This window comes from Capra hircus, chromosome 13 (assembly GCF_001704415.2).
Source record: "Capra hircus breed San Clemente chromosome 13, ASM170441v1, whole genome shotgun sequence".
NCBI classification, from domain to species: domain Eukaryota; kingdom Metazoa; phylum Chordata; class Mammalia; order Artiodactyla; family Bovidae; genus Capra; species Capra hircus.
In genome coordinates this window covers 66,795,369-66,807,482 of record NC_030820.1, presented here as the reverse complement: position 1 = coordinate 66,807,482, position 12,114 = coordinate 66,795,369, and the positions used below count along the sequence as shown (strand labels likewise).

The window sequence follows — 12,114 nt, the reverse complement described above, 5'->3', positions numbered from 1 at the left end:
GCTGCAGTGTCAGATGGAGTGAGCCCAGCTGAGCGCCCCCACGTAGTCAGCAGGCTGACTTACTTTTCTGGCTCCAAGAATCCAGTGATCTTGCTGGTGTTGAAGGTCAACATGGCAGACACATTAGTGGCCTGGAAATTCCAGTAAAAAGAAACAGGTCTGAATGAAGGAGGTCGTCATGTACAGAATGCATAACTATGAGAACTGGCTGTCTCCTCTAACAAATACCTCACTGAGTTAAAACAGGAACTTGCCTGCTGGGCTGTAGGTTACCAGGAAGCTCATCGTAGGTGCTAATAAACGCTTGAACTTGGACTTGAACACTTTTACTTGAAATTGCTCACTATGATGGGCTTCCTAGGTGGCACTAGTGGTACAGAATCTGCCTGCAATGCAGGAAACCCAGGTTCAGTCCTTGGGTTGGGTAGATCCCCTGGAGGAGTGCATGGCAACCCATTCCAGTACTCTTGCCTGGAGAATCCCATGGACAGAGGAGCCTGGTGGGCTACAGTCCACAGTGTCACAAAGAGTTGGACATGACTGAAGTGACTTAAGCATGGCATGGCTGACTACGATAGCAATTAGACTTTGAACAGACTACCAAGAGAAGATGTGTGGTGCTTTGTTGCTTCATCATGTCCGACACTTTGCGACCCCGTGGACTGCAGCCCACCAGGCTCCTCTGTCCATGGGGATTCTCCAGGAAAGAATACTGGAGTAGGTTGCCATGCCCTCCTCCAGGGGATCTTCCTGACCCAGGGATCGAACCCAAGTCTACTGCATTGCAGGAGGATTCTTTACTGTCTGAGTCACCAAGGTACAGAGGCTTATCTCCGGAGATCTCTAAAGGGATCCTTTCTAGCTATCTCAGGGCCAAGATTCAGCTTTAAGAAATAATAACAATAATACTAATAAATTATGTTTTAATTTAAAATATATTGATGACAATTTCGATAACAATCACAACCATTAAATTGCACATACAACATCTGGGAGCAATTGTTACTGTTTAGCCGCTAAATCTGGATTTCTCCTTATGGACTCACTTAGTGGAACAAACATACATTAAGTAAGTACAACTGCAAAGAGCTACATAAGTATCTTTACATAAGTCCTATGAAGAGAAATAATAGGATGCCATAAGAAAAAAGTGACAAGGGTCGTAAGATAGATCAGGGATAAGGGCGATCAAGAAAGGCCAATCTTGGGACTTCCCTGGTGGTCCAGTGGTTAAGAACTGCCTGCCAATGCAGGAGACATGGGTTTGATCCCTGGTCTGGGAACTAAGACCCCACGTGCTGTGGGGCAACTAGGCCTGTGCATAATGACTGAAGGCTGTATGCCCTGTAACCTGTGCTCTATGACAAGAAAAGCCAGCACAATGAGAAGCTTGTACACCGCAACTAGAGAGTAGGCCCAAGTCGCTGCAACTAGAGAAAGCCTGTGTGTAGCAATAAAGACCCATAGCAACCAGAAATAAATAAATAAATAAGCTTAGGAAAAAAAGAAGAGAAAGGCCTATCTGAGGATCCTTGGTGTTGGAGAAGACTCTTGAGAGTCCCTTGGACTGCAAGGAGATTCAACCAGTCCATTCTGAAGGAGATCAGCCCTGGGATTTCTTTGGAAGGAATGATGCTAAAGCTGAAACTCCAGTACTTTGGACACCTCATGCAAAGAGCTGACTCATTGGAAAAGACTCTGATGCTGGGAGGGATTGGGGGCAGGAGGAGAAGGGGACGACAGAGGAAGAGATGGCTGGATGGTATCACGGACTCGATGGGTGTGAATCTGAGTGAACTCCAGGAGTTGGTGATGGACAGGGAGGCCTGGCGTGCTGCGATTCATGGGGTCGCAAAGAGTCGGACACGACTGAGCCACTGAACTGAACTGAACTGAACTGAAGTTGAGATTGATCCTAAGGAATTAACCAGGTGGTCAGTGCGAGGAAGAACCAGCAGGAAAAGGCAACAACATTTGCAAAGGCTTTGAACCTTACCACACCGAGCCGGAAGACAGGTTCCTTGACGGAGTTGGGTAGGAGCACAAAGGCCTCGATCTCCATCTGGGCAGCTGTGGACAGATTTCCAGGGCTGAAGTTCAGGCATGGGGCAGAGATCACTGCTCCCTGGAGCTCCAAGTTCGTGTTGGGGTACAGCCTGGCTATCTGAGGGTGGAATGAAGAGATTATGTCAAGAGAAGAAAATACGCAGGTTTGCTGGGACAACCTGGAGGGAGCTAGAGCAAGCTGAGACCACCTGTTGGTTTAATTTCCACAAAATGCTCTGTGCCTTGTTTTCTTAAAGGTATCACTGGACATCCTTCCATGTCAGACATATAGAGCCTGTATCGTTTATCTCCTGGCTGAACTGTGTTCTATTTCACTATGTGTGGGTACTGCAACTGATCTAATCTTATTGGGCATCAAATTGTCTCCAAAGTGTTGTCTTTTAATGACTACTCCCCTGCATGCCCTTGGCTATTATTTTGGGGGATACATTCCCTGCGGAGTCCAAGGGCAAGAATATTTTTTAAAGCTTCTTCCAGGTATTGCCAAACTCCTCCAGAAAGGTTGGACTGAATTTTTTCACTCCACACCTTTCCCTGGGCAGTCAGTGAGAACTATTGCTTCTCTAGAACCTGTACGCCCAGCTCCCCTCCCGCCACTCTGATAACTGCCTACGCCACTGTTTTTGATGACACACCTAGATTTAACATTTAAAAAGTTATGGCAATTTTCTGTTTAATTAAAATTTAATTTGGGGTCAAGACTGTTCCGTGTAGGGGGGAAGTCGGTGGAGGAACAGTCCCGTGAGCCTTTTAGCTATGCAAATATAAAATCTACATTCTATTGTAAAAGGGAGATGTTTAGAAGGTTGAGGAGGTAAATCACTTTACCTCAGAAGGATAGCTGAGCTGCTTCTGTGTCAGGTTGATTATGATATGAGCAGGAAAGGGGAGGGGGGGTTTCCTCCTCTTTCTGGGGAGAAAGGGCTGTTGGAGCCAGGACGTGGCCAAGGTCCCTCCAAAGCTAGTGCCAACAATATGGCAGCATGTTGGGCTGCTGTGGGGTTCTAGGGAGAGAAAGGGCCTGCTGTGGGGGTGCCTTATGGAAGGAGGTGACCCAGGTACTGCAGTATTTGAAGTTTAACAATTTCCCCACCATTATAATTCCTCTCAGCCATCATCAAGCCTTCGGAAAGGAACTTTAAACACTACTGCCTATCTGAGCTGCATCTTGACGGGACTCGGAAGGTGGAGGAGAAGACAGGTAGATTTCTATGAGATTAAATAAGATGTTGCACATAAAGAGCTTAGTCCAGCAAGGACAGAGATACAGGGTTATTCACTGTGTCACTCATGTAGCAAAGAAAAAACGTACATGTCCTTCCATGGGAGACGGGATACTCAAACTATGGTCAATCGATAACACAATGGCAGATTGGGTTCCCAGGAAAATAAGAGTGAGGAAGCTTTTTATTTACCTATACAGAATCATCTCCTGGTACAGTAGGGGGAAAAGTAAGGTGAAAACTGGTGTGTAAAATATACCTCAATTTGCATGAAAAAACAGAGGAAAGACAAATAACATTTATTTGTATACACACAGAATCTCGCCAGAAGCGTGTGTGCAATTTGATAATATTGACAGACTTGGAGTGTGAACTGGATGTTTAGGCGACAGGAGTGGATGGGAATTTTCACTCTTTAATCTTTTAGGTCTTTTGAACCTTGGACCATAAAAAATTATCCATTCAAAAGATAATTTTTGTAATGCACCAAGAACAGGGCCTGACCCCTACTACACCCTCTAATTGCTTGGTGTCCTTAATTGGGGTACATTTTGTGGGGCTTGTCAGTATTCCCTGGAATTGTCAGAGAGCATCAGTAAGAGACTGGGTGGCCTGTGGTCCCAGGAGACACAGGGTTTGGGCCTCTGTCATTTTGACTTTGAAGGGAAACCTGTAGCACCCCAGCCTTCATTGGGGACCCCACTGTGGGCCTTCTGGCTCTTGATCAAGCTGAGAGGAGGGTGGAGGTTTTAAAGAATACCCCTGAAGGCTTTGGGGGCTCAACCTGCACGCTGAGGGCTAAGGGAAGCGTTACCCTTGGAACGAAGGCACGGAAGGACTTGGTGTTCAGTCGAATGTTAGAATCAGGCGGAATCTGCAAAGAAGGGACACAAAGAAGTTTTAAGTGCTCTGGCCAGAGCTGAAGGTCTGCAGATAGATGGGGAAGTGGGAGGGTATTTAAAAACATAGCTTCTTGACTGCTTGCGGTTACCATGGCAACAACGAGATGCTTGTTCTGCATTCACCGTGAGCACATGAATCCCTGGGGTCCTGGCTGCTCTCCTTGGGGTGTAGGTGACATGCAGGACTCAATCAGAGGATACACAAGCATGAGATTTGCAGTCTCACAGACCTAGGTTTGACTCTAGGCTTTGTTACTATGTAATCCCAGCTGAGCCCCTTTCCCTCTTTGAGCCTCAACTTCCTCACCTATAAAATGGAGATAATTATATATGTGCATGTATGTGTGTGTGTGTATGTGTGTGTTAAGTTGCTTCATTTGTGTCCAGCTTTTTGCGACCCCATGGACTGTAGCCCACCAGGCTCCTCTGTCCATGGGATTCTCCAGGCAAGAATACTGGAGTGGGTTGCTGGGCCCTCCTCCAGGGGATCTTCCTGACCCAGGGATTGAACCCGTGTCTCTTATGTCTCCTGCATTGGCAGCTGGGTTCTTTATCACTAGTGCCACCTGGAGGGCCCAGAGATCATTATAGTTCCCACTTACTGGGTTATTGTGAGGGCTAAATGAAATGGTGAGTATAAGGCATCTAGTCCAAGGCCTAGCACTTAGTGGGCGTTCAATAAAACACAGCTACTATGATCCCTTCCACTGAAGGAAAGTTCTGTACCACAGGTGGGAAGGGTGACTCAAATATGACAACAGAAGTAAATGACCCTGGCATGGATGAGAAATAAAGGACAAATATCACTCCATGCATCACTTCTGGTCTCCAATTTATTACCAGGATTGGCTGGACCATCCAATTTGGATTGCATTGTGTTTCCTCCACCATCCTGACATGGTACACGAGGCTTCAGTTTTTACAAAGAGCTACAAGAAACAGCTACCTAAAACCCAGAAATATGAAAGAAACTGAAAAAAATTTTCATGATGTGATCCACTATAAAATGTAGTAACCTTTATACAAAGCCACATTGGAGACAGTTAGTTTAGAGGTAAATGCTAGGGCGACATTTTCTCTCCTTTTCACTGTGAATCCCTAAATCCTGTACTCTTCCCATTTTGACTACGGGAAGCACCCACACAGATATATAATTTAAAAAAAAATCAATTTATGGGTCCTGTGTCTTCATAATTGTGCCTTACTTTTAACGTGGTCTTTATTTTCTATTCTATGAAACCTTATGAGTTTATCAGTTCATGAATTTATCTATTATCCTGCCTCATTCACTAAAATCTTTAAACCTCTACAAACCATCAGGATGGAAGAAAATATGCATGAGGACCACAGATCTAGGGACTTCCTGGTGGTCCAGTGGCTAAAAACCTGCTTTCCAATGCAGGGGACACAGGTTCAATTCCTTGTCTGGGAACTAAGATCCCACATGCCATGGGAAAACTAAGCCTGAATGCTGCAAATACTGAGCTCATGTGACCTAGGGCCCATGCTCCACAACTAGAGAAGCTCTTGTGCGCCTCAAGGAAGACCCAGCACACACACACACACACACACACACACACACACACACACAGATAATGGATCTAGACAGGAAGGAAAAGTAAAACACGGACAAGCAAGCCAGAAAATCTTCCCCAGTTGTTATAATGGAGAAAGAACTTTGAGCTTCCTGGCCGCCAAAGTGAGAAGTGAAATTGTGCTAACATATTTTTCCTGCTCTTGATCTTTTTTCTTAGTTATAGTTTACTGTTTCACTGATGTACATGGGTGGGAAGGGAAGAGGAAGGAAGACCAAGTGATGAAGTCATTTGTGAGAGCTATTCTGCTATGATTCTCACCATGTCATCCGTGATAGTAAAGTTCAGGAATCCTGCTTTATGATAAACTAGGCTGGCGGTGTTGAAGGCATAATTCGAGATGGCAAAGTAGACCATTCGGCTGTGTTCCTCAGGAAGGTTCATGACAGGAGCAAGAAAAGCAACTGGGGAGCGGTCATCTTGGCTAAAAATTTCACCCTAGAGAGAGAGATAGAATCCATTTGAACTTTTCTATGTCTATCCCTGGGCTAGACACCTGAGCTAGGAGCCTATAGAGTCTGATGAGGGAATACAGGCTAGAGATGCTGCCTGAAATTCCACCATTAAAGATGTTTTCCTTGGAATCTAAAAAAAAAGATGAAAATGAGCTTGTTTGCAAAATGGAAGTAGAGTCACAGATGTAGGAAACACACTTATGGTTACTAGGGGATAAGGTCGGAGAAGGCAATGGCACCCCACTCCAGTACTCTTGCCTGGAAAATCCCATGGATGGAGGAGTCTGGTGGGCTGCAGTCCATGGGGTGGCAGAGTCGGATACGACTGAAGCAACTTAGCAGCAGCAGCAGCAGCAGCAGCAGCAGGGGATAAGGTAGCGGAAGGGAAAAGTTGGGAAACTGGGACTGATACATATACACTATATGTGTATATATATATAATATATATATATAAAATAAACAGATAACAAATGGGAACCTGCCATCTAGCACAGGGAACGCTACGCAGTACTCTGTAATGATCTATATGGGAACAGAATCTTTAAAGAAACAGTGGATGTATGTGTATCTATAACTGATTCACCTTGCTGAGACCTGAAACTAACACAGCATTGTAAATCGTCTATGTGTGTGTGCTCAGTCACTCGGTCGTGTCTGACTCTTTGTGATTGCATGGACTGGGTGGGGCCTGTCAGGCTCCTCTTGTCCATGGAATTTTTCAGGTAAGAATACTGGAGTGCATTACCATTTTCCTCCTCCAGGGGCTCTTCCCGACTCAGGGATTGAACCCATGTCTCCTGCACTGGCAGGTGGATTCTTTATCACTAGAGTTACCTGGGATGCTCAAATCAACTATACTCCAATAAAAAATTTTTTTAAAAAAGATGCTTTCCTTTGGGTCAAAGTGCATGTCCAGGATTCCCCTAATGAAATGCTCACCAGAAGCTTTGATGTTTTAACCTATAGGACCTCTTGGCCAGCTCTTCAATGCCATCGAGGGCCTGCTCTGGTTAATGTCACCTGCATGGTGGGATAGGTGAAGGAGTGGAGCGCGGGGCCGGGGAGGAAGGAAGTTTCAAGGCTTAAGTGATGTAAGACACCATGGGAGGATCCTGTCTCTGGAAAATACTCCCCACAACTCCATATTGCCCTGCCCTTGACACTTGGGGACCATGGGGACCCAGGGACAGATCTGAAACTGTGAAACAGGAGGCCCCAAGAAAGGGCTGAGCTGAGGGAATGCCACGCCGGAGCTGGACCCGCTCAAGCCCCTGACCCAGGACCCTTACCTTGAACATCACGTCCAGCGTTTGGTCTGTTGCTTGAGGGGCCCCCATTAAGCTGTAATCAAGGCCAGCGAGATGATCTATCTTTGTTGTGACTGTGAACCGGGGGAGGGACAGAATTAGGAGGCGGGTGATGCAGAAGGGATGAGGTCTCTGGCTGACCCACACTCCCTCTGGAGAGGTCTCCAGAGCTCCCTGCCCCTCCACCTTAAGACCCTCCACCCAGCCCAGTGCTGGGGCAAAGGGCTGCTTCACCAAGAAAGAGATGACGTGGTTTCTTCTGTTCCACTGATGATTTAGTCACAAGGGGACTGGTGTGCTTATCCCAGAGCCTGAGCAGTTTCCAGAATCTTACACACACACACACACACACAAGCACACACACAGCCTGAGCACAGGAGGAGCTCAGGTCTGGCAACCCCTCCATACCCAGAACTTCACACCAAGGAAGACATACGATAGGGAAAATTCTACAACCAAAGATATTTCTCTTCAACTTTATAACCAAGACCTTGATCTTCAAGGAAACCAGCCACCTACCAATATCAACCAAATAACCAGGAAGGCGGGGCCATATTCAGAGGACCCAGAGACTCCCCTCCAAGGTCTTGGTGGGGGCAGGAGCTCTCTGTCCCACGCACTGGGGCCTCTGTGCACACGTGGGTCTCTGCTGAAGGGAAGGTTAGCAGTGAGGGTGGAGGCCTGGGGGCCAAGGCATCAGGGAACACCTCCAATTGTCCAGGGCGTGTCCCTGCCAACTTTACCTGTGTAGCCTAGCTCTGGGACCTCTGCTTTTAGAGAACTCTTCTACAGGTACACTTATGTGCAGGCAAAGAGGTAGTATGAGATGCTCTCTGCCCCATTGTTGGCAATAGGAAAGGATGACAGCAAACCTACCTGTCCAGCAGCTGGGGGCTCATTAAATAAACGGAGACACATTCGTAAGATAGAAAACTGTGCAGTTATTAAAATGAAGTCTAGGGACTTCCTTGGAAGTCCAGTGGTTAGTGGTTACTCCACGCTTCCACTGCAGGGGGCGCAAGTTTGGTCACTGATTGGGGAACTAAGATCCTGCAAGGTGAGTGGCATGGCCAAGAAAAAAAAAAAAATGAGGTCTATATAATCATTTTGGAAAACTGTTTGGCAGGATCTGGTAGGGCTGAACCTAGGCACATCACAGGAACCTGTAATTTCTCTCCTGCGTGTATATCCCAAGATGCATGTCCATATGAGTTAGAATATTCAAAGCAGCACTACCCACAATGATTTAGAACTGAAACTACCCAAATGGCCTTCAACAGGTCTATAGATAAATAAATGGAGAGACGTTATGGCTGATTCTCATTGTTATACAGCAGAAACCAACACAACATTTTAAAGCAATTATCCTCCAAATTGAAAAAAAAAAATGGAAAGACATGGCCACAGTGGATGACACAGCAGGAGAGTGAATGACCTCACAATATGGAACAATATGGATTGACCTCATACTTTATTATTTTTTAAAGATTTTCTTTATGTGAACCATTTTTAAAGCCTTTATTGAATTTGTTACAATATTACTTTGGTTTTACGTTTTGGTGTTTTGGCTGCAAGTCATGTGGGATCTTAACTCCCCAACCAGGGACTGAACTCACACCCCCGGCACTGGAAGGTGAAGTCTTAATCACTGGACCACCAGGGAGGTCCACGGAGTGACCTCATATTTTAAAGTTGAACAGAGAAAGCCTTCTGCTTTTGATAAAAGACTGTGATTACTGAATAGGTCCATTCATGCGCAAAGTGCAAAGCTGATGTTTGCTGGAAGAAGTAGGGAGGATGGTCACCCTGGAGGGGTGGGTGGTGCCAGAAGGAGACATGAGTGGACTCTGAAAGGCCAGTCATGTTCTGTATATTGATCTGGAAGCTGATAAGTGTGTGTGCTCAGTTTGTGAAAAAATTTTTAAAACTCCACTTACAGTTTGAGCACTTTTTTCTCTGTTTGACTTCCACAAAAACGTTTTTAAAAACGAGATAAGTTTATATGTGCTGATGAAAAAAGATCTTCAAGGTATACAGGTTACAAAAAAAAAACAATGTCTCTACTATTACAGACTAATGTATATATTCATAATTATGCATATTCACATATATTCATGAACAAAAGTAATACATATGTGAATGTATGGTGGTGGTGGTGGTTTAGCTGCTAAGTGTGTCCAACTCTGTGTGACCCCATGGACTGTAGCCCACCAGGCGCCTCTGTCCAGGGGATTTCCCAGGCAAGAATACTGGAGTTGCCGTTTATTTCTCCAGGGGGTCCTCCCAGACCAAGGATTGAACTCCTGCATTGCAGGTGGATTCTTTTACTGATGAGCTACCAGGGAAGCCCATGTGAATGTGTATTCATATGCTTATGGATGTGTATATTTATATTTGTACATGCAAAGGAAATATCTGAGAGTACACACTCAAAACAGTTTACCTCTTAGAAGAAAATTTGGGGGGACTTCCCTGGTGGTCCAGTGGCTAAGACTCTGCACTCATAATGCAGAGGGCACCTGTTCAAGCCCTGGTCAGGGAACTAGATCCCACATGCTGCAACTAAAAAAATCTTGTATGCTGCAGTGAAGACTGAAGATCCCACATGCTGCAATTAAGACCTGGTGTAGCCAAATAAATAAATAAATATTTTTTTAAAAAGAAGAAAATTTGGGGAGGAGAGGGGACTTTTAATTTTTACTTTTAACACTGCTGCTCCATGTAAATTTTCATAAGGTACATATTAATGTATGCACTTATAAAAATGAATGAGAATCAAGGATGGGTGGAGTGCCCTACCTGGCAGAGTTTGAAGATAAGGCTGTAGCTCAGAGGTCACCGAGTCCTGAATAATGTCACAAATCTGAAAAATATGGGAAAAGAAAGCCCGAGTGAGTTTGCTGGCTTTTGTCTGGCCCTGTGCTAACTGCTTCAGTCCCATTGCACGTCTTTGCTAGCTGGTCATTGATTCTACAAAAATTTATAAGTGCTTATGATATGCCAGGTACCAAGAAAATAGAAATGATCAGAAACATGTCTGCCCCCGTGTGGACCCCCAATAGGGTCCACTTGGGCCTGTTAAAGTCCATCACAGGACTGGAAATCGGAGCTAGGTACTTGCCTATGCAGCCGGATGGGGCAACATGGCTGGAGGCACCGCCTGAAACTCCGTCATGAAAGACCTATTCCTTTGGGAAGCCCTAGTCTCTCAGGGTCTGGAATTGGACAGCAGAATTAGATAGTAGGTAGCAATAGCCACACAAATAAGTAGATGCAGATACTTCTTAACAGATTAGCTGGATGGATCAATAGTCCTTGTGTTATCGAATCCAAGCTCGTTCTGCTTGCTGAACGCTGAACGACAGGCCAGTGGACTGGAGACAGGTAGTAAGACGAGGAAATGTTATTCGGAGAGCCAGCTGACCAAGAGGATGGCAGACTAATGCTTCAAAATAACCATCTTCTCAGGGTCTGGATGTGGGGTTCTTTTATAGATCAGAGATGGAGGAGATGTGGAAACAAAGTAAAAAGGCCACTGATCTTACAAATATCTCCTAGAATGGCAAGCCTTGGAAAGGGGATGTGTTAATTTCTTCCTTCATGCCATCTACAAGTGGACCAAGGGTCTGAACAAAGGCACTTTAATTTAACAGTCAGGCAGAGGGGCAGGATTCTCTGAGGCAGGCCATTACATACAATAACAAAAGCAAGGAAAAGCAAGTCAAAGAAACAGTTCCAACAAAGAGTCAGAATTGGCTTTTCCCTGCAACACTTGTTTCCCCAGCTGCTTGTGGAAGACTCAGTCCTCCCATCCAATAGGCTACCATGCATAGTAAGCACTCAGAATTTGTTGCCCCAGGTAAACTGTGTGCTTCTCAAGAAATGGAAGTGCATGTTCGCAAACCAGTTTGCTTTCCTTGCTATTGCAATCACTCAAATTATTTCTTATGCAGGGACTTCCCTGGTAATCCAGTGATTAAGAGTCCATCTTGCAATGCAGGAGATGTGGGTTCGATCCCTGGTTGAGGAACTGAGATGCTGTGGAGCAACTAAGTCTGCACACCACAACTACTGGGCCCATGTGCCACAACTAGAGAATCTGTGCACCACTACAAAAGATCCCACCTGCTGAAACCAAGGCCCGATGTAGCCAAATAAATGAATAAATATTAAAAATTATTTTTTATGTAAACCCATGAAATAATGACTGAGAAAAGAGTTATTTGTCAGAAAAACCAATGGTAAGTGCTTTGGAAAGGTGAGTTGCTTAAAGAAAATGCCAGTAAACTGCTGTGGACCAGAAAAGCTTACCAGGAAAACAATTATAAAAATATGGAAGGATTCTGCATGGAGATCGCTTTGCAAACATCTCTAGATTCTCAGTGTGGTTAAAGAAATCTGAGCTGGAACCTGTAGCAGATGGATGTTAAATGTTAGAAAGACAGTGCTAGGCCAGTCAAGAGACTGTTTACAAAGAATGGTCCTGCGTCTTAGGTCAGAAGGAATGTACGTTTACTGTATCTTAAAATATTTGGATTCATATGTAAATATTTTCTTTTTTCGAG

At 45.0% G+C, this 12,114-nt stretch overlaps 1 protein-coding gene across 1 annotated transcript in view; it reads right to left on the bottom strand.

The window, feature by feature from the left end:
- The window catches only part of LBP (lipopolysaccharide binding protein), a 36,743-nt gene that overhangs the window by 10,309 nt on the left and 14,320 nt on the right, over positions 1 to 12,114 (bottom strand). Inside the window, exons 6-11 of the mRNA XM_005688550.3 lie at positions 10,349 to 10,412; positions 7,532 to 7,623; positions 6,049 to 6,225; positions 4,105 to 4,164; positions 1,997 to 2,164; positions 64 to 131 (exon numbers count right to left, since the gene is read on the bottom strand). Of these exons, the coding sequence (XP_005688607.2) occupies positions 64 to 131; positions 1,997 to 2,164; positions 4,105 to 4,164; positions 6,049 to 6,225; positions 7,532 to 7,623; positions 10,349 to 10,412 (629 nt within the window). The remainder of the gene's footprint in view (positions 1 to 63; positions 132 to 1,996; positions 2,165 to 4,104; positions 4,165 to 6,048; positions 6,226 to 7,531; positions 7,624 to 10,348; positions 10,413 to 12,114) is intronic.